Genomic DNA, 23842 nt, shown 5'->3' with positions numbered 1-23842 from the left:
AGATTTGAAATATTGTTGTTTTCTCATTTTTGTTACCACTAGCCTTTATTTTCGCCTATTTTCCATTGTAGTGCAAACGTGTATTAATTGGCTATTTAAGCCAAGGCTACTATTAATAAAATAGAGTCATTTCTCTACAACTCAGTTTGTTGTATTCCTAGTATTATATTCATTTCAAATAAAAATTCTGAACAAAAATGTCATATCTTGCATGGTCAACCATCGTGTTCGCCATCCAAACTAATTTTGATTTGCTCTTATATCAAGTATGATCATTGTAGTTCAACACATGAAAAAGTAAAGGTAAGTTTGTGTAAAAAGATTAAACATGTGTTAAGTCAAAATACGATCCCCTAAACTCAGAGTTTTAATGCTAACAAACAAAGTATTTTTATATAGAAGAAATGCATGTGAAAACACATCTTTGAAATGTATCTTTGAAAAACTTATCAAATGAAGTGTAAGACATTGCCAATCAGACGAAGCATATAGTTTGCCTCATATACATTAAATATTTATCATTTATTGAGACTAACGAAAAAGTTTGCTTTGAATGTTTCATTCCTTAATAGATCAAATCAAAAGACTATCTTGGAATTCACAAATTTGTTAAAGAGAAGAATTTTGCTTTCCATCAAAACCAAATCCCTAAAATCACGGAGAAAAGTAGATATAAAGTCACTAGCATAGCTGCTTTGCACTAATGTTGCTTCTACAAGCTCCGTTTGGTATGGGAAGTTGATAAGTAGCCTTATTGATTAGATAAGAGGTATCATTCGGTAAAATACATTTAATGCTTGCATTAAATTAGTCGAACAGTTACCTATCATAACAAGGAAAGACAATGAAGACAAATGAAACAAATTTGTGAGTTGGACTCAAAGTGTTGCAATGGTCATCTTCTTCTAATTACTATATAAGAAGACTCTACACAAGAATGAAGAGATACAAAATTTTACATAGATACATTTGTATGGAAATTCAATCTCTATAAATCTATTCATTCTTGTAAATACCCATTTCTCTGTAATTGTTTATCTAATGTCTTAGTGAAACGAACACAACTTCTTTATAACCTTCATAACCATTGTTATAAGGTTGAGCTTAGAGAGGCTTGTCTAAAAAAGAATACTTGTTCTTGAGCCTAGAAAAGCTTGACTGCAAAAAAATACTTGATTGTTAAGCTTGGAGAGATTGTTGTTAAAAGAATACTTAGATAGTTGCTTGAAGAGGCAAGTCAAAGAATACTTAGGGTTGAGCCAAAATTAGCTTATTAAAAGAATACTTGTATCTTTGTTTAAAGATAGTGGAACTCAATATGGTTGGATTGAGAACTAGATGTAGTCTTGGTAGTTGAGATAAACCAGTATAAAAATACTCGGTATTTCATTTAACTATTCTTCTTGCTTCATCTAACTAGCATTACTACTTTACTATAGAAAATGTGTGAGTTTTTGATATATACTATTCAACCCCTTTTTAGTATTTATCTTTTCTCCATATATAATATGATATAATATAAAAATTAGTAGGCTAACTATATAAACATCATCAACTTCAACTAAGCAAGAACATCAAACGTTCAACTTCATACAACACAAATAATCAACTTAAGAGGTAACTTCATAACACATACAACTTAGAAACTTTACATCTCAACATTCAACAAAATATACATCTTTACAACTCAGTTACTTTATATGTCCTCACGCATTTCAACTAAGATATCCCTCATAATATAGGTGAACAGTCTAAGTTGGGTCAAGTCAACACAACTTCTAGCATACCAATGCTTATTCAACAACTTGTTTGATTTCTCGGATTTTGCCATTTAAAGTAGGATAGTTTAGTACTATTGTTAGGAATAGAACAACTTGGGTATAAGTTTACCGCAACATTAGTATGCATCAACTAAACTTATATGAATTTAACCTATTGACTACCCTCCAAATAGTGCACACCTTTTCAACACTCAATTAGGAATTCTAGCCCTTGACTTCATACCTTATTTTATACGTCAAAACATAAACGACATGGCTTAATCTAGTCCTATATTGTATCAACTAACAATCTAGATGAGACAAGTTTTGAAAAACAACTCTCTACTTCAAGAGGCAACTTTCTCACTAAAAGGGTTTTCAACTTCGAGCGCATAAATTACCATAACCTATATTCACATAATAGGATTTTTCAACTTATAAAACAACTTATTCTTATTTAGTCCTAAGTTCAACTCCACAACGTAAAAAAATACATCATACATTTCTCAACACAACTTAGTTGAACTTAACCACTTCAACGCATTCAAAATACAACATAGGACATTTGGAAACATCACTTAATTCAACCCAATGTACTTCAATTCAACATTATACAACATGATTCCTTAAACTTAAACAATGTATTACAAAAAGCTTCAACTATTAATCAACTTACAATAATACATGATAGGTAAAAACAATATATAAACAAGTTATAAAACAAGGTTCTTACTAAACGAGCAGAGTTCTTTAGAGCTCGTCGTTAGGTAGGCTACTCTCACTCAGCAAGAAAAAAATCATGTGGCTTTCCTCACTAGGTGAGCTCTGGCTCTTCAAGGGAATAAACACCATTTAAGCTCATTGTTGGGCAGCCTTAACTCTTTGAGCAAGCAGAATTCCCTATGGATTCTCGCACTAGGAGACCATAGCTCATTGAGTTAGCAAAACTCCCTATGGGTTCTATCATCGGTCGCCCTATGTCTTGCTAGGCAAGACTACTCACAACCATTTTCTTGTTAGGCAATGCTTCTATAATTGAGCGAGGTTATGATTCTGAGTAGTTATTCTTCATCCATACATGCGTGTTGGGAACCATGTTCATCTTGTTGGGCAAGAACAAAGTTTTCCTTCGTAGAAACTTACCTTCTCACTTTAAAAATTAGTTAACATACTTCATGATCTCAACATACAACTCAAAAATAATATTCTACTCACTTTTTACAACTTATAAATCAACAAAAACACTATATACAATGATCATATATCACAAATCAAATGAAACCACAACTTTCTCAACAAGAACCCTAACAACCAATTTTACCCTCATCAAAATCAACTCAAATTGTCACCAATAGGTAAGACAACACTAGAAATCAACATAAACAACATGAAAATAATAAAAATTGCAAACTTCTCTGATGACATATTGCTTACCACAAGACCTATCATAAAGATAATGTCAAGGAAGAAGCAAAAGGAAAGGGCTTGTGGTGAAGGTAGAAGGCCTAAGCCCTTTTTGAGATATAAGGTGATGACATATTGCCTACCATAGGACCTATCACAAGGGAAATGTCAAGGAGGATGTAAGAGGAACGGGCTCTTGATGAAGGTAAAAGGCTTAAGCTCCTTTTAAGTTATAGGTTAATTATTCAGTCCATTTTCTCTTTGTATATATTTTTCCTTGTAAATATTTTTCCTTATTTTGACCTTGTATTTGTGGTCAAGTAATGTAGGAATTTATGTCCTTGTATTTTATTTTAGGGGTGTAAATAATATTTTAGGAGTGGTGTAACTAGAAAAGGTTACTTGGACTTATTGGGCTTGAAAGGTATTGTGGAATGTCCACTTGCACAACACACTTGCAAATAGTGTGTTGGACGTCCAACATGGAGGAGACAAGGATGTCTATTAGGCCATTTAAGGAGCCAAAATGTCATGCATTTTTGTCTAGTCTAACCAAACACACTATGCCACATGGCAATCTCCCATAGGTTATTTTAGATCTAGGATGGTGACATGAGTCACACTTTTCTTATCTTACTACATGGTACACTCTCATTGGCCTAAGTTAACCTAACCTAGTTTAGCTTAACTTATAGTACAAGCCACCAAATCCTATATATACATGTAACCTACATATGGATGACACTTTTGCATCATTGTTGAGAAATACTACTTGAGTTTTCTCTTCCAAAAGTCTAGTTCTCTTATATGAATCCTCTTACTTGTTAAGATTCTGAATTAGGACCTCTAGGAAAATTAAGTTGCTGATTTGTTAGAATTGAAATAAAGAAACAAATTAAAACCAAGTGAACATGACCAGAATTGGACGTGACATAAAAGGGAAAGAAAATGAGATAATTTAAGAAAACCTAACACCAATCAAATTTCTTAAGACGGTGTAGAATGTAACTCGTGCAAATTGAAAGAAAAGAAATTGGAAGAAATTATTAGTAGGCGTCACACACCTAAGGATGGAAGATAAGCCCGAAGATTGACATAAGAACTAATAATTGGCAGCATTAAAATCAAAGTGTAATTGCCTAAAAATTTATTAACTCAGCCCATTATTTTTGTGCAAAGTTGGCCCACCCACTATTTGAAAGAAAGTAACAACCAAAATGAGTTTTAATTTGCATAACAACTCATCCCCAATCCTTCAAGTTTGGCTGCAAATTATTAGCTTTCCTTTGCACTCCAATATTGAGTTTACTTATGTCAATCTACCATTCCATTAAGGTCATGCATCATCTCCTTCAATCATGATGTAATTGTACAATTTATGCTTTGCATCTTCAAGACATGGTCCTAATTTAATAGGGGCTGCCAACACTTGTTGTAGAGCTTCCTTGGCTTTCCTTGTCCTTACCCTTGTCATAGGTCCTCCAAGTCTTTCAAGTGCTTCAAGCTCTTTTCTCTTTGTCATGTCCTCATCACTACCCCCCTCTTTAAGAGGATTTGTCCTTAAATAAGAAATTTCATCATTTGCATCAAAGAAAGTTAAATCAGACACATTAAAAGTAGCATTTATGTTGTACTCACAATAAGGTTTATCACTTGGAAAGGACCATCCCCCTTGGTTGGAGTTTAGACTTCCTTTGTTCAAGAAACCTTTCCTTCCTAATGTGTAACCAAACCCAATCACTAGGTTGGAACACCACCTTCTTTCTTCCTTGGTTAGCTTGCCTTACATAACTCTCATTCTTCTTTTTAGTCTAAGCATTCACTTGGTCATGCAATTTTTTCACATTTTCAACTTTAGCATGCACTTATTGATGATTAAATAGAAATTTTAGGCATAGGCATCAAATCAAGAGGAGTCAAGGGATTAAATCCATACACAATTTCAAATGGTGAACAGTTAGTTATGCTATGGACAACCTTATTATAAGCAAACTCAACATGAGGAGGCAAACATGCTTCTGAAGACTTAATATTTTTCTTTAATACAGTCCTATGCAATGTGCCTAAAGTCCTATTGACTACCTCAGTTTGACCATCAGTTTGTGGGTGAAAAGTAGTAGAAAATAACAATTTAGTGTCAATATTACCCCCCACAAAGTCCTCCAAAAGTGGCTAAGGAATTTTGCATCCCTATCACTTACAATGCTCTTAGGCAGCCCATGGAGCCTCGCTATTTCCTTAAAGAACAGGTCAACCACATGACAAGCATCATCTATCTTCTTGCAAGGTATGGAATGCACCATTCTAGAGAACATGTCAACAACAACAAATACAAAATCCTTTCCATTCTTTGTTGTAGGCAGCCCCAAAACAAAGTCCATAGAAATGTCAATTCAAAGATATTCAGGAATAGGCAAAGGTGTATACAATCCATGAGACTTAACCTTAAATTTAGCCTTTTTACAAACAATGCAGTGGTCACAAAATCTATGCATATCACACTTCATATGGGGCTAATAGAAATGTTCTTGCAAAATTTCCAAAGTCTTTTGAACCCCAAAATGACCCATCATCCCCCTTCATGTGATTCACCCACAAGCAGTTCTCTAATGGAACACTTAGGGACACATAATCTATTTTCTTTAAACAAGAATCCATATGCCGATAATAACCATTTTCAGACATCTTTTCACATGCAGCAAAAATTTCAACAAAGTCCACATCATTCACATACATGTCTTTCAAAGATTCAAGACCAAACAATTTAGTTTCAAGCACAGAAAGCAATGCATGTCTCCTAGAAAGTGCATCAACCACTACATTCAATTTCCCCTTTTTATGCTTAATGACATATGGAAATTGCTCTAGAAACTCTACTCACTTAACATGCCTCTTATTAAGACTCGTGATCACTATGGATGACAAACTTTTTGGGTAACAAGTAATGTTGTCAATTTTTTAAAGCTCTAATCAAAGCATACAATTCCTTATCATAAGTTGAATAGTTAAGGGCAGCCCCACCTAAATTTTCACTAAAATAAGCAATTGGATGTCCCTCTTGCAATAAAATAGCCCCAATACCCACATTTGATGCATCACACTCAATTTCAAATGATTTTGCAAAATAAGGCATACCAAGAATAGGTGCATTAGTTAACCTATGCTTAAGGGCATCAAAGGCCTCTTCTTGTTTCTCACCCATTTGAAATCCACATTCTTTTTAACAACTTCATTTAGAGGTGCAACCAAGGTACTAAAATCTTTAACAAATCTCATATAGAAACTTGCTAAACCATAAAATCCCTTTACCTCACTCACAGTTTTAGGTGTCGGCCATTCTCGGATGGTCTTAACCTTTTTCGCATCTACTTGTACTCCCTTAGAACTAACAACAAATCCCAGAAATACCACATGATCAGTACAAAAGATGCATTTTTCCATATTGGCATATAATTGTTCTTTCCTAAGCATATTCAAAACAAATTGCAAATGCTCAACATGCAAATCAAGACTAATGCCATAAGTAAGAATATCATCAAAGTACACCATAACAAATTTACTAATAAACTCCCTTAAAACATGGTTCATCAATGTCATGAAGGTACTAGGCACATTAGTTAAACCAAATGGTATAACCAAACACTCATACAAACCATATTTAGTTTTAAAGGCAATTTTCCATTCATCGCCTTCTCTAATCCTAATTTATCTACAGCCATTTTTCATATCAGTTTTAGAAAACACACATGCACCATATAGTTCATCAAAAAGATCATCTAACATAGGAATTAGATGCCTATACTTGATGGTGATGTTGTTTATAGCTCTACAATCAGAACACGTCCTCCATGATCCATCATTCCTGAGCACTAGTATGACAAGTACAACACACGGACTCATGCTATCTCTCACCCAACCCTTGCTTATGAGTTCAACCACTTTCTTTTCAATCTCCTTAGTCTTTTATGGGTTACTCCTATATGTTGCTCAATTCCCCTCAAAGGTGGCAAACCATCTAGTACACTTGTTGGAAAAACATCTTCAAAATCATGCAAAAGAGACTCAATACAAGAAGGCAACTCAAACTTGTCAAATTGGTTAGCATACAAAATCTGACTTTGAAAAAACAATAAGTAGAGGGGATGTCTTGTGTAAATCACCCTCCTTACCTCCCTTTCTCTTGCTAAACAAAGTTGTTTGTCCTCAAGTGTTTCACTCTTTTTCTTTTCTCTCTTTTTCCTCTCAAGTATTTCACTCTTTCCCTCAATTGTTATCTTTTCTCTCATTTTGATTTGATCCTCACACACCTCTCTAGGAGTCAAAGGCTTGATAACCACTTTCTTATCCTGATACATAAAAGAGATTTTGTTAGTAAAGCCATCATGGATGGCTTTAGTGTCATACTACCACAGCTTCCCCAAAAGAATATGGTTGGCCTCCATTGGAACCACATCAAATAATACCTTATCTTGATATTTCCCAATGGAAAGAGACACCTCCACTTGCTGCCTCACTTGTACTTCTTCTCCTTCACTAAGCAATTGAAGCTTGTATGGCCTAGGATGGGGTTTAGTGTCCAAATTCAGTTTTGACACTAATCTTGAACTCAACACATTTGTCAAGTTCGTGATTCACAAATGTATTGTGAAAGTATTTATAGAGAAAAAAATATTGTTGCTCATGGGGAGCCAAAGTTCGACATTTGTTAAATGGAGGAGTCCTCCAATTTCATTTTGCATGAAGTTGGTTTAAATTTTATGTAGTTTTCTGTTTGTTTCTATTCATCAATATACACAAAAAAAAACTTTCATTGAAGAAAAATCTCTAAAAATGCTCTTGTGTAAAATAGGAGTTACTGTTTAATATACATGAGTTGATTAAATTATAATGTACACTAGTATTTTAGTATGCAAATTATTATATATATATACAAATAAATATTGTTATATATATATATATATAAGAATTTGAATTAATAATTATTTTTAAATAAATAAATTATATTATAAGATAACATTATTTTTATTTATTAATAATTTATTTTAAAGTTATTAAAATTTAGTTTATAAATAATTATAATAAATAAAACTGAACTAAATATGTAGTTAAAAGAATTTCTAAGAATTCTCTTATCAAAGCAAAATCTCTAAAAAGTTCACACATAAGGTATTTGTTCATGTTTAACATATAGTAGTTGATTTTTTAAAAAAGAATATCACTTTTTAAAAATATAAAATATAATTTGTACGTTAAAATATTTATTTATTATAAACTTTATTTCTAATATAATTATAGATTAAAATATTTAGTTATTATGAATTTAATATATATAAAATGAATATTGAACCCATAAAATGTATATATTAAAATAGTAGTTTATTATTTATTTATAATATATTTTAAATTTAATTTTATGCACTTACGTTGTTAACAATTTAAAAATATTGATTTTAATTTAAGATAATTATTATGAAAGTTAAACAATGACAATTTTTTTTTTTGTTCGTCCCTAGAGTATCCACTGCCAATAGCAGTGACTAATCTCCTCGCTACATTTGAGGCACCTCAAAGGGTGGGATAGCTGGCCTCAAGATTTAACGTAGCTGCATACACAAGACAAGATTCGAACCCCTGACCTTGCTTAAGCGTGGATCAATTTATTACTGAAAAACAAGTAAAAACTATTTAAATTATTAATACTAGTAAAGAAAATAACTACTTAGTGAGTTAATAAGTGTTAAAAAAAAACACTTGTGAGTAGATAACCTTAAAAATTAGTGGGAGTGAGTAGTTATTTTTTTAATAAAAAACTGTGTTTTAATAAGAGAAAAAAGACTCTTGTGAGTAGGTAACCTTAAAAATTAGAGGAAATTAGAGGAAATTAGAGGGAGCAAGTAGTTATTATTATTATTTTTTTTTTAATGAAACGAATGGTTGTAAAATTTATTGAAACCAAATTATATAATGCTTAGTATAGATTAGAGTTAAAAGTGTCTAATTAAATATAATAAAAGCTTCTAAAATAAGTATTCTCTTTATATACATAATATATACGTATATAGATTTCCTTTTTATCCATTAGATATAGGTATAGATGATTAATATATAAATAAATTTTATATATTAAAAATACTTATTATGAATTTTATTTTAATTATAAAAAAAGTAGTAAAGTAGTAATAGACGAAGATGACGTTCTTCTACGAGAACCGGCTGAACCGGTGACCCAGGCGTTGAAAAACACGGATTGGGTTTCCTCTTCATGTAGCCTGTTGTGGTCTTGGGTTTTCTTCTTTCACAGCTCAATCTATTACTAGGTCAGTGTTGAGTGTTGGATCAATCTCATCATCTTTATCACTGGATCTCTCCTTTGGGTTCATCAACACGGTAAATTTCAACTTCCCTTCTTCTACTTCTTCTAATTTCAGTATCCTTAGTTCCAAACCCTTAATTAAAGGGAATCAAGTACGTGATTCTATGTAAAAATAGTATCAAACTGTTTAATTTTCTCGTCCTTTGTAGCTGTTTGAGGAAATATTGAATCCCGCACTTACTTAATTAAGCAAATTTACTGATTTGCATGTTCAGGAATTAAAATTGGTTTCAGAGTTCATGTTTTCCTGTTTGTGAAATGTCAAACTGAATAAGAAGCTTTTTTAATTTTTATCTTAGGCTGTCTTTTGACATGGGTGGATGGTTAGATTTATGAATTTTCTTTTATTATTGATTATTTATTATTTACATTTGGAGTCTGCCTCCATCTACTGAATGATAGCAACAATGGTAATTGAGTAAATCCCTAAATTGGTTATTGACTTTGCAAAACAAATAAAAGGGGCAGAAATGAAGTTTTTGCACCATCAGCAACTAATGGAGGGTTTTAAATGTCCTACCAAATGCAATTTTTATTTTTAAGGGCTAATTTAAGGTTTTGCTTAATATTAATAATTGTGCTAATCATCTGCTGTGGTTTATAAATGTTTAGGGACTAACAGTGTAAAGTGTAAATTTTTAATAGGTACATCATCTTCTTTAACATCAACCAGGGATTCACTCCAAAAATGCTACCTCTGCGTCCACAATCTCAGGTTGGAGGATTACAGACATCCCTGTCTCTTGTTTCGTCGGATCCTCGTCTTTCTCCTGATGAACCTAGATCAAACTCCGACAATCTCCATGAATCTCCGGCTGAAAGTGCAAGTTCTCAAGAAACTTGGCCTACAGCTGATGCAGCTGCAGTAAAGAAGATGGAGAATGGAAAAGCGGAGATTAATTGCCTTGATCAGAAAGTTATCCACCGGGTTTCTAGTGCAGACAAAGTTACTCTACAGGACATTGCAAGAGAGAACCTCGGTATGATTTGTGAAAAAATGCATCGTCTACCTGAGGAATATCTTGAAGAGCTGAAGAATGGACTTAGAGTTATCCTTGAGGGAGGGAATGGTTCGCAGCATAGAGATGAGTTTTTCATTTTGCAGAAGCTTGTTCAGAGTAGAACTGATTTAACAGCCAAGACACTTGTCAGAGCACATCGAGTGCAGCTCGAAATCCTTGTTGCGATAAATACCGGAATTCAGGGATTTTTGCATCCTAGCATCAGTCTGTCACAGACTTCCCTGATTGAGATCTTTGGCTATAAGAGATGCAGAAACATAGCGTGCCAAAACCAGCTTCCGGCGGAAGATTGCACCTGTGAAATATGCACCAACTCTAACGGTTTCTGCAATCTTTGCATGTGTGTGATCTGCAACAAGTTTGACTTTGAGGTGAATACATGTCGCTGGATTGGATGTGATTTGTGTTCTCATTGGACTCACACAGATTGTGCCATTCGTGAGCAACTTATTTGCATGGGCCCTTCTTTGAAGAGCGGAGCAGGACCAAGTGAGATGGTTTTCAGGTGTCAAGCATGCAATAGGACTTCAGAACTGTTGGGATGGGTTAAAGATGTCTTCCAGCACTGTGCACCGTCATGGGAAGGAGAGGCCTTACTGAGGGAACTTGATTACGTTAGTAGGATCTTTCATGGGAGTAAAGATCCCCGAGGAAGGAAGCTATTTTGGAAGTGTGATGATCTCAAGGAAAAGTTGAAAACTAAAAAATTGGATTCAAAGGCTGCTTGCAGGGCAATATTGATGTTTTTCCAAGGTACTATAAATCTAGTTTTTCTGCTTTTTTTCTTCTTCTATATATATAACAAGGCAATATCATGCTTTTAGCATTTTGTTTCCTTATTATTTACTGAACTCGGTAACATCTAAATTATGATAAGGCTGATTAAAAAATAAAGTGCACCAAAACCAGAGATAACAATGTCATATGTTTTCTTCGTTTGCATATTTTAGAATAATATCTGCACTGTCCAGTTTTCTCTTCATTGAACCCTGAAATCAAAACATATGGGAAGAAAAAGAAAATGGGTGAAAATGGCACGCAGTCATTAGAAAAGGTAGCATCATCAATAAAGTTAACGCTACCATTATAATTTGTTGCTTTCTTTTACTTTTTAAGGCTGAGGCTGTTGTTTGGGATGCATGGTTGTAAGTATAGCATTGTTTTCCTCTTGTTCTAACCAATACATATTCTAATTGAAGAGCTTGAGGTGGACTCTGCAAAAGGCCTGGAAAATGGAGAAAGTGGAAGGTTGATTGCTCCGCAAGATGCATGCAATAGAATTGCAGAAGTGGTGCAGGAGGCTATAAGAAAGATGGAAATGGTAGCTGATGAAAAGATGAGGATGTTCAAGAAGGCTCGCTTGTCTCTTGAAGCTTGCGATCGTGAACTAGCTGACAAGGCCAGGGAAGTGGCAGAACTCAAGATGGAGAGACAGAAAAAGAAGCTGCAGATAGAAGAGCTGGAGAAAATTGTGAGGCTCAAAAATGCAGAGGCTGATATGTTCCAATTGAAGGCTAATGAGGCTAAACGAGAGGCTGAGAGGCTTCAGAGGATTGCTCTTGCCAAACAAGATAAATCAGAAGAAGAATTTACCAGCAACTACTTGAAACAACGATTAAACGAAGCCGAGGCGGAGAAGCAGTATCTTTATGAGAAGATCAAATTGCAGGAGAGTTCTCGAGCTTCACAGAGCAGTAGTGGCGGTGACCCCTCTCAAATGCTCATGTATTCCAAAATCCATGATCTGCTGTACAGTGTTCCTTCCAAAGCTGACAGTCAGGGTAATGAGCGCCACCCTTTTCGGACAAATCCATGAGAGTCCGTTGTGTTTGTGATGCCAATCATTTTCCATGTTATGGCTAAGTAAGTCCCTTTGACTAATTTAGGATGAGCTTCTTTTATGGCAATGAATGTAGCCATCATCTTCATTAGTTTTATTTCCTCTTTTTTACAAGGAGATATTGGTAAAGGCTTAAATATGTTTGAAACTAGGTTTGTTCTAGGCATTGTTAATATGCTTTTTGTAAGGAATTGTTGACTGTTGCATATTTTGTGGCTACCGGTAAAGTTGACTAAGATGTTTGACAATGTGAGTGTGATTGCTTATATAATCTTTAATATTTGAGTCAGTGTCATTGGTGGCCGGCCATATATCACAAAGCTGTGATGGTAAGAGTATATCAAATGTGATACTATGACAATAGCCACATAGATCACAAAGCCGTGATGGTACGAGTATTTCATATATGATACTAAATATTTATAATTCCAGGCTTGATTTTAGACTTGTTAATTACAAGCCGAAATGTCATTAAATATTATAATATTTAAGCTATTAAGATAAATCCATTACTTTATGATATTTTTTTATCCATTTACTTTATGATATTTAAGCATTATATATAAAATTATATTCATATGATATTGTGGATAACTTGAACTTCACCAAAATAAGAAACTTCTTTCTTATGTAATAATTATTCGAAATGTAAATGAGGTTATTTTTTTTATTAGTTATAGTATTTATAATATTTTGTAAATATTTTTTAAAAAATTGTAATGATTTTTAAAATTATAATATTTGAATATTGTTGTAATTTTACGTAGTAATGTAAACATTAAAGAAATTTTTTGACATTTATATGAATGGGGGTATTTTTTATTTTATTTTATTTTATTTTTATAGAAAATATAACAAAAGGTCTGGACTTTTGTTGAAGGGTTGAAGAGATGTGCATATTCAGTGTTCCAACATTCATTGATGATTACTATTTCATGCAACTAAAAAATAAGGGAGTGATTCCATGATCCACGGGTGAACTAAATGGGGAGTTTGGTTTGTGATGGCGGATGTTGAAAGCTCCCAACGTTATCATATCAATGAAGGGAATTCACCTGAAAGAATCAAATGATCTAGTTAGTACTATTGTCTACGGTCAAGAGGTGAAGAATTAGTGAGAATATGTATCACATGATGTTGAATCCAAGGTTTTTATAGCTTTGTTAACATATCATTTAGATCAATGCAATTAATTATTTTTTAAATGGTTGAAGAAATTTTAGACAGTCATTAAGTGATTTAAGTAGTTGTTCATTATTTAACGCGTATTTAGTGATTCAAACATGTTTTTGCATACATAGACGTTTTGTTGAGTTTATCTCTAGCACTTTTAACCTTACAAGCAATATTATTAAACTTGGCTGGTCAGTTATTCAATTAAAAAATGAGTTTGATCTGTGTAACTTGAGTGACTCATTGTTAAATTCGGAAAAATATTTAATAACTTTGTGGGAGGAAAGTCTTCGTAACTTTCTTTTAAATTATAGATTAAGCATGACAATTAAATTCGTGTTAGTGAATATCTGTTTGACTCTAATTTGATTTCGATGAGAAAAATCTTTTTGTATTGAATGTAGGTTTTTTTCGACTTGAGAAAACGGATTTGAATATACAAGTCTTCACCTTGTACCCGTTACATTTTTTGTTCAAATAAAGAAATATATGTGTATATATATTAAAGTTAAGACTTTACTTTTTATAAATATTAAAATAAAATCTAATTATTTTAATAATTAAATAATTTAAATTATAAATTAATTATGTAACAAGTTTAGAATTATACATTTAACTAAAAGTATAATTTAATTCTTAATTTTTTTATTTGTAACTTCTTTCTTATTTATTATTTTGATATATTATTTACATTATAATAAAATTATTAATTTAAAATTAAATTCATTTAAAATGTATAAGTAAATTAAAATTATAAAATAAATATAATTAATTTTCTGTGAGTTTATTCAAACTCGATAAAATTTGATGGGAATGAATATAGATTTTAAATATATAAACTTGTCTCTTTAAAACTCAAACTCATCATGTCTTTTACAGGATAGAGACAAAGAGAGCAAAACTTGTTCCCTACCTATCCCATTACCATCCCTACATTGGATATATCTTTTACTTCATATCTTGCCACCCATCTTGAATTTTTATAATAGTAAAATGTATGATTGTTTAGGTTGTATAAAACTTTTATTGATTAGAAGGTTTTAATACTTCTGTTTCATCTTTAGCATGTGACATCGTTATGTCCCTTTTTTGTCATCTCCACCGTGTGCCATCTTCAAACTTGTCGTGTTGGACATTTGTTTTCTCCAATATCACCTTTGTGTTTGATGTTATTGTCAATGCTACAAGGTATAAGTCCAATCCTTTTTTCTTCTTCTCCAACTCCATTTGTTGCCAACACTTAATGCCTTTGTTTTAGCTTCAACATTGTTTTTCACTTCGATTGTGGGCTTACTCCATTCAATAAATCATACTCTATATTAAACTTTAACAATTCAATTATTGAATAATAAGTTCTTAATTCATAGATTAAATTTACAAATTTTAAAAAAATTGAGAACCATATGATACTCTGTTTTATAAATTTAATTTGAAAAATAACCATAAAAATATTTCATGCGTTAATTTAAATCTATATAATGAAATAGCATATGATTTTCAATTTTTAAAAAAAATTGCAAACTTAATCTATTCTATGAAAACTCTTAATTCAATGGTTAGATCATTAAAATTTAATATAGAACATAACTTTTTTGAGTGAAATAAGTTTAAAGTAAACATACTCTTGAAGTAAGTGGATCCCTCTTCTATAGGGATGTGTGTGTGATGGAGGAAGCCCATGGGCCAAGGGCCCAACTACTAGGGCTATGGCAAGGAGGATACATGAGGAGTGGGCCCAAGCCCAAGGAAAACCCATCTCTTTGTTTAGTTGGGCTTTGACTCAAGCCCAAGTAGATTAGGGTTAGTGTAGGATTGGGCCTGAGTGCCTTGTATTTCTTTTTGGGCCTTGTATTTCCGGCCATTAGAATAGGAATTTCGTTTCATGGCCATTTAGATTTAGGGTTAATTTAGGTTAACATGTACACTTTCATTTGAATGTCATTAGTATGTCATTTGAAGGTGCATTTCGGCCATGTGCACACATGCACATGGTGTGACCAAAATGCAACTCAAATGGATACTAAATCACATCCAAATGAGTGCACATGGAGGGGGTGGCCGGTTGGCACCAAAATTTGAATTTTAGAATTCAAATTTTGGCGCCTAGAGTTAAGTAAACCATACCATGGTTCTACTTAACTCTAGGTAAACCCAACTTAAACCCTTAACCTAATTTCTCCTATAAATCTTCCTATGGCCGAGTATTATAAACACTTTGGATATATTTGATGAGTTTTCTCTCTTTGAACTCACCTCCTCCGAAGTCATTACTCCTAGAATCTACCCTACTTGAGAGTTTCTCTTTGTAGAGCTAGGACCCCTCACTCTTCTTCGTTCTTAGCTTTATGCAAGCCTAGGTCACATTGAAGCTTCATTAGAGTCTTGTGCCTTGAAGTTCCTCCAAGGATTTCCGAGAAGCTTGAAGGTTCATGAGAATTCCAAGTGGAATCTCATCAAGAAACACCCCTCTGAAGAGGAAATCATCATGCCGTTAATCACGCTCTGATCCCACGGTCTTGGTTCATCCACCAGACTTTGGTTCCTGTCTCCTGAGAACTCAAGGATACAGAGGTATGAGTCTAAGCGATCCACATGATCACTTAGACTTTAGCTATAAATTAAGATATCATCAAAATAAACAACTACAAATCTACCAATACAATCCCTAAGGGCATAATTCATCAACCTCATGAATGTGCTAGGTGCATTAGTAAGCCCAAAAGGCATTACCAACCATTCATATAGTCCAAATTTAGTCTTAAAAGCGGTTTTCCACTCATCACCTTCCTTGATTCTAATTTGGTGATATCTACTTTTTAAGATCAATTTTGGAAAATATGGATGACCCATGCAATTCATCAAGCATGTCATCAAGCCTAGGAATTGGGTGCCTATATTTTATGGTGATGTTGTTGATGGCTCTACAGTCACAACACATCCTCCATTTTCCATCTTTTTTTGGCACCAATATTACAAGTACAACACAAGGGCTTAGACTCTTTTGAATCCAACCCTTATCCAATAACTCTTGTACTTGCTTCTCTATCTTTTTAGTCTCTTGTGGGTTGGTCCTATAGGCTGGTCTATTTGGAAGACTAGCCCCAGGCACAAGATCTATTTGATGTTTTATTCCCCTAAAAGGTGGAAGTCCCACTGGGCCTTCACTAGGGAACACATCACCAAATTCTTTCAAAAGATTTTTCACCTCAAGAGGTAGAGAAGTTTCCAAAGAACTTGTGGCAGTGCAAGTTAGTGTTCCTCTACACATGAGGATATGAGAAGATGGTTCAAGAAAGAGAGAAGTTTTGTGTAAAGATTTTGAATCAAAAATCTCTTCTTGAACTATCTCTAGAGAGGGAACACTAATCTCTCTAGAATCCTCTTTTTCACTAATTTTTAGGAGTTTTTTTTCAATTTTTTTTTTTGTTTTCCCTTTTCTTGCTCACGTTTGGTCTTCATTTGTACTTGATCTTCCTTCACTTGTGAAGGTGAAAGAGGATGAAGCACAAACTTCTTACCCTTATGAGTGAAAGTTATTTTATTAGTTAGGCCATCATGATGAGTTTGTTTATCAAATTGCCATGGCCTACCCAATAAAATATGACAAGCTTCCATGGGAACTACATCACATGTAACTTTATCTTGATAGTTCCCAATAGAAAACTCTACTTCCACTTGTTGGTTGACCACCATATCCCCATCATCATTAAGCCAATGAAGTTGATAAGGTTTGGGATGGGGTGTGGTAGTCAAGCCCAACTTTTCAACCATCATAGTGCTACAACAATTGCACCATGATCCACTATCCACTATGAGAGAACAAGCCTTGTTTGAAATATTACATCTTGTATGAAAGATGTTCTCTCGTTGTGATTGTGTCTCACTAGGTTGGTTGTTGAGGACCCTTCTCATCATAAGAAGCTCCCCATTGTAAGGATAAGTGACCTCACATGACTTTCCCTCACTTGCTTCTTCTTCATCCTCACTTGAAGATGAAGAAGTAGTAGCTTCATCATGGCTACTATAAATGTCTTGGCCCCTTAGTATCATCACTTTTTTGTTAGGGCATTGAGAAGCAATGTGGCCTCTCCCAAGACACTTAAAGCATTTTATATCACTAGACTTGGTGCTAGTGTGTGAGGTGTTTATTTTTTTGTCTTTTTCTTTTTCTTTACCCTTGTCTAGATTTTTAGAGGGAAAAATATTTTTCTTTTCAAAATCACTTTTCTTGCCCTCCCTCTTGTAGTCAACCTTAGAGTAAGAAGATGAGTATGAGCTTGTTTTGAAACCTTTTCGCAAATTTTGTTGTTCAACCTTGATACAAAGTTGAACCAAATCATTTAAATCTCAATAAGGAAGAAGCTCAACCTTATCTCTTATCTTAAAAGTTAACCCACTTAAAAATCTAGCAATGGTAATGTTTTCTTCCTCCCTAATACCAGCCCTCATCAAATATAACTCCATCGTTTGTCTATATTCTTCCACAGTCATATTTTTTTGATGGAGTCTTTGGAGCTTGTTGATAAGCTCCCTAGTGTAATAAGAAGGAATATGCCTCATCCTCAAGGCACTCCTTAATTCATTCCAATATTGAATTGGAGGATCATTATGGAGACGCCTATCTCTCACAAGAGAAGTCCACCAATACATGGCATGACCTTGAAAGCTTAGAGTGGCTAGGGAGACTTTCCTTTCTTCACTCACTTGATGGCAAGTGAAGATTTGTTCCACCTTCATCTCCCAATCTAGGTACCCCTCCACATCATCCTTTCCATGAAAATAAGGGAGATCTACCCTAGATTCCCTTGGCTTGGGGGTCCTATGAACTCTTCTAGGAGATTGTTGATAATGATCTCCTAAAGCTAGGCTATCATCATGCATTGAATCCCCTAGGGTTGAACTATTTTGGGAGCTATGTCTACTACGGTGCTTGTGGTGTAATTTTTCTTCTTTCTCCTTTAATATACGAATCTCCTCCTCTAAAAGAGCAAGTTGAGTCTCCCTTTCAAGTTTTTCTTTGAGTCTTTGTTTGGACTCTTGCTCTTTCCAAAGTTTAAGTGATCTTAATTCATGTGTTACTTTTGACATGTCATTGTAATCACTTGAATTACTATCACTTTGTGGAGTAGAAAATTCTTCCATTATAGGAGAAATGTTCTTTTTGATGAAAGAAGTTTGAAAAGCAATTTTTTATGCAAGGTTAAGATTAAGTACTAGGAGGATTAAGTATACAAATTGAACTTTGGAGGGAGGTGAGCTACTAAGAGCCACTTAAAAACCAAACTTCTTCAAGTAAAAATTACTAATCCCCTTTGTAGTTAATCTCTACCAAATTCTTTTCAATGAAAATTATTTTTGATGTTTGGTGATCTATGATATGCTAGACGAATTGAAAGCAAATAAAACAATTATTAAGCAAGAAATAAGCTACCTAAACGTGTCCTAGGGTGAGAGCTTGAGAGATACCAAAGATCAATCGAGGACCACTCTCACCAAGTACTAACGAAGATGAACACCTAAGGAGAGATGGTTGTGTACCAAAGATACTCCCAAGACACTCCTTTAAATGGCCAATTACAAGGTATTTACAACACTAATCAGCAAAGCAACGAGTGGCTTAAAAGAAAATAGAAAAACAGCCACCAAGAATTAGTGAAGGATTAGTGACCAAATTTGCAACAAAATTTTCAAGTTAGTAAGGAAAAATTGGTCTCTAAATCCGTCACTAATGCTTATATTTTTTTTTAAAATTCAATTACAAAATCAAATTGAATCTCCAAAGGTCTTCATGGCTGATCCAGTCCAGCAACCAACAATTTTTCCAGCCAAGAGTGTTTATGGTGTATGTTTTGAGTAGCCAAATCCGAAGTCACCAATATCCTTTCCTCCTCCTTTTCTTAGGTCTCTTTTGATGACCCTTGTAGAACTAGCTTCTAGGGAGATAAACTAGGTCAAACCATAGGTCACACTTGAGTCCAACAATGATAATGAACAACAAAGACAATTGAAAAATTAAAGAGACAAGAGTAGAGTAGAAGTAGACAAGATAGGTGATACAAAATAGGAAATGGCTAGGACAAGAAAGAATTGACCTAAGAAAGGTTCTAAAATGGATTCACAAAACCAAAGCACTCAAAATATGTAAGCTAAAAAATATTATGTAACAAGGACAAATGCAAACCGAGAAGAAAATTTGTAAACCAAACTCCTTAATTGGCTTTTGCCTTTTCAAACTAGACTTAGCACTTTTTTTTTATAATCAATTTGTTTTTGAATTTTCTTTTGATCTTTCTTCTATTTTTTTTTAATCTTAGGAGTTGCCTTTTTCTTTCAAAGGTTATGTAGCATATAGGTCTCGGTCACACTTAATAAGCACTAAAAACCGGTTTCAAGTTTAGATGCCAAATGACAAACAAATTAGGTTAAAATTCAATGAACATGTAACATGCTTTTTATGCTTGCTAATTTGAATGGCACATGCACGGAATTTAGGCTCCAATTTCAAATTCAAAATGAGCTACAAACACAATTTTCAGCACACTTCCAATCAAACAAAATCAAAACACTCACGGATTAGAAAATTTTTTTAAGACATTTTCTAGCATAGGAAACCTAATATTTTCTAAGAAAACTACTAATGATCTAATAGTAGTTCATGAACTCAAATTAAAACAAAATTATGAGAATATACCAACATCTATGGATCTCGGCCAAATCCAGAAAATGATTTCAAGATTCAAATCAAAAAGTTCAAAACGGATCAACAAGCATAACTAGGAAGGATGAACATAAAAGAACTACACAAACCTACTAGACATGGATTCAAAAATAAAACAAAATGACTCAAGCATATAATGACCGAATAAAATTTCAAGTATGACTCAAAGAAAGCAAAAAGTTCATAGGCAGAAAATTTCCTAATAGGCACAAGAATGGAGCATGATTCATGGAAGCATATTATCACAAAAGCATAAATGAATCATTCAAGCATATGAAACTAGATCCATCAAATTTTGAGACAAAAATTAGATCTAGGAAATATGAAACTCTCGGTGACAAAACTCAAAACAAAGATGAACACAAGATGAACAAAATAAGAGATAGCCACGGATCAAACTTCAAATGACAAGGACAAAGACTTATCTCTTGAAGAACCGGATGCTCTTGATACCACTTGATGAATTGCATGGGTCATCCATATTTTCCAAAATTGATACCACTTGATGAATGCCTTTTGGGCTTACTAATGCACCTAGCACATTCATGAGGTTGATGAATCATGCCATTAGGGATTGTATTGGTAGATTTGTAGTTGTTTATTTTGATGATATCTTAATTTATAGCCAAAGTCTAAGTGATCATGTGGATCACCTAAGACAAGTTCTACTTATTCTTCGAGACAATCACTTGTTTGCCAATGTAGACAAGTGCACTTTTTGTGTGGATAATGTTATTTTTCTAGGGTTTGTGGTAAGCAAAAAGGGGGTTCATGTGGAACCCAAGAAAATCAAAGCCATCCAAGAATGGCCTATTCCTACTAATGTTAGTGAAGTTAGGAGCTTCCATGGTTTGGCAAGCTTTTATAGACGTTTTGTTCCTAACTTCTCTACATTAGCTTCACCTCTCAATGAGTTGGTGAAGGATGTGGTCTTTAAATGGCAAGAAAAACATAATTTAGCTTTTCAAGAACTTAAGCATAAAGTTACTCAAGCACCTGTTTTAGCTTTGCCTGATTTTACCAAAACCTTTGAGCTAGAATGTGATGCTTCAGGTTTTGGCATAGGAGCTGTGTTGTTACAAGGTGGTCACCCCATAGCTTATTTCAGTGAAAAACTTCATGGGGCTGCCTTGAACTACCCTACCTATGACAAGGAGTTATATGCTTTGGTTCGTGCCCTTCAAACTTGGGAACATTACCTTGTGACCAAGGAATTTGTTATCCATAGTGATCATGACTCACTTAAATACTTGAAGGGTCAACATAAGTTAAATAAGAGGCATGCAAAATGGGTTGAGTACCTTGAGCAATTTCCTTATGTCATCAAATATAAAAAGGGCTCTACAAATGTAGTAGCTGATGCTTTGTCAAGAAGACATGTTTTATTGAACATCCTAGGTTCTCAAATACTAGGGTTTGATGACATCAAGGAGTTGTATGGGAAAGACCTTGATTTTGCTAACTTTTATTCTTTATGTATTCAAAAACCTTATCAAGGGTACTATATTTCTGAGGGGTATATTTTTAAGGAAAATAAACTTTGTGTACCCCAAGGATCTATTAGGAAACTCTTGATCAAGGAGAGCCATGAGGGTGGGCTCATGGGGCATTTTGGAGTTGAAAAAACTCTTTCACTTTTGAGAGAGAAACTCTTTTGGCCTCATATGAAAAGAAATGTCCAAAGGTTTTGTAGTAGTTGCATTGCTTGTTTACAAGCAAAGTCTACCACTAAACCTCATGGATTATACACCCCCTTGCCCATATCCACTTCTCCTTGGGTAGACATTTCCATGGATTTTATCCTTGGATTGCCTAGGACCCAAAGAAGAAAGGATTCCATCTTTGTGGTTGTGGACCGTTTTAGTAAAATGGCACATTTTATTCCATGCCACAAGGTGGATGATGCAAGTCACATTGCTAAATTATTCTTTCAAGAAATTGTGAGATTACATGGGTTACCCAAAACTATAGTCTCCGATAGAGATGTTAAGTTCCTTAGCCATTTTTGGAAAACTCTTTGGGCAAGGCTAGGAACTAAACTTCTATTTTCTACCACATGTCATCCCCAAACTGATGGGAAAACTGAGGTAGTCAATAGGTCTCTAGGGACTATGTTGAGGGCAATCCTCAAAGGCAATAAAAAGTCATGGGATGACTATCTTCCTCATGTGGAGTTTGCCTATAATAGAGTGGTTCACAAGACCACTAACATGTATCCTTTTGAGATTGTCTATGGTTTCAATCCTCTTACTCCTTTAGATCTCTTGCCCTTACTAGATGTTGCTTCCTTTATTCATAAAGAAGGCACATCTAGGGCTGAGTTTTTAAAAAAATTACATGAGAGGGTTAGAGATCATATTCAATCTCAAACTGAAAAATACCAAAAATATAATAATAAGGGTAGGAAGGAAGTTGTCTTCAAGGAAGGTGACTGGGTTTGGCTACACCTTAGGAAGGATAGGTTTTCTTCCAAAAGAAAGTCAAAACTTAGTCCTAGAGGAGATGGACCCTTTAAAATCCTTAAGAAAATCAATAATAATGCCTATGTCCTAGATCTCCCTTCTGATTATGGTGTTAGTCCTAGTTTTAATGTTTCTGATCTATCTCTCTTTACAGGACTGGCTACCTAAGAGGAGGATGCTTTGGATTTGAGGACAAATCCTCTTCAAGAGGGAGGGGATGATGGAGGAAGCCCATGGGCCAAGGGCCCAACTACTAGGGCTATGGCAAGGAGGATACATGAGGAGTTGGCCCAAGCCCAAGGAAAACCCATCTCTTTGTTTAGTTGGGCTTTGACTCAAGCCCAAGTAGATTAGGGTTAGTGTAGGATTGGGCCTGAGTGCCTTGTATTTCTTTTTGGGCCTTGTATTTCCTGCCATTAGAATAGGAATTTCATTTCATGGCCATTTAGATTTAGGGTTAATTTAGGTTAACATGTACACTTTCATTTGAATGTCATTAGTATGTCATTTGAAGGTGCATTTCGGCCATGTGCACACATGCACATGGTGTGACCGAAATGCAACTCAAATGGATACTAAATCACATCCAAATGAGTGCACATGGAGGGGGTGGCCGATTGGCACCAAAATTTGAATTTTAGAATTCAAATTTTGGCGCCTAGAGTTAAGTAAACCATACCATGGTTCTACTTAACTCTAGGTAAACCCAACTTAAACCCTTAACCTAATTTCTCCTATAAATCTTCCTATGGCCGAGTATTGTAAACACTTTGGATATATTTGATGAGTTTTCTCTCTTTGAACTCACCTCCTCTGAAGTCATTACTCCTAGAATCTACCCTACTTGAGAGTTTCTCTTTGTAGAGCTAGGACCCCTCACTCTTCTTCGGACTTAGCTTTATGCAAGCCTAGGTCACATTGAAGCTTCATTGGAGTCTTGTGCCTTGAAGTTCCTCCAAGGATTTCCGAGAAGCTTGAAGGTTCATGAGAATTCCAAGTGGAATCTCATCAGTGTGTGTGTTGATTTTTAAATTTTTTTTAAATTATTTGATACTCTATTTCATTAATTCAAATCAACTTATAAAATATT

The 23842-nt window shown here is 34.2% G+C and overlaps 1 protein-coding gene across 1 annotated transcript; it reads left to right on the top strand.

Annotated features, from left to right (window-relative positions):
- The first annotated feature begins 9391 nt into the window (after nucleotides 1-9391).
- On the top strand, nucleotides 9392-12647 carry LOC109817980 (OBERON-like protein). The gene is made up of 3 exons (XM_020383348.3): nucleotides 9392-9551; nucleotides 10183-11312; nucleotides 11759-12647. The coding sequence occupies exons 2-3, from the start codon at nucleotides 10226-10228 to the stop codon at nucleotides 12373-12375; spliced, it is 1704 nt and encodes a 567-aa protein (XP_020238937.1). The 5' UTR covers nucleotides 9392-9551; nucleotides 10183-10225; the 3' UTR covers nucleotides 12376-12647.
- The last annotated feature ends 11195 nt before the right edge of the window (nucleotides 12648-23842 follow it).

This window comes from Cajanus cajan, chromosome 6, assembly GCF_000230855.2.
Source record: "Cajanus cajan strain Asha chromosome 6, NIPB_CcT2T_4, whole genome shotgun sequence".
NCBI lineage: Eukaryota > Viridiplantae > Streptophyta > Magnoliopsida > Fabales > Fabaceae > Cajanus > Cajanus cajan.
This window is presented reverse-complemented; position numbering and strand designations above follow the sequence as displayed.

Excerpts from the sequence above, each read along its gene's own strand:
- LOC109817980 (XM_020383348.3), top strand. The coding sequence starts at position 10,226 with ATGCTACCTCTGCGTCCACAATCTCAGGTTGGAGGATTACAGACATCC. Across the intron at positions 11,313-11,758 it reads AATATTGATGTTTTTCCAAG|AGCTTGAGGTGGACTCTGCA; the intron begins GTACTATAAATC and ends TTCTAATTGAAG.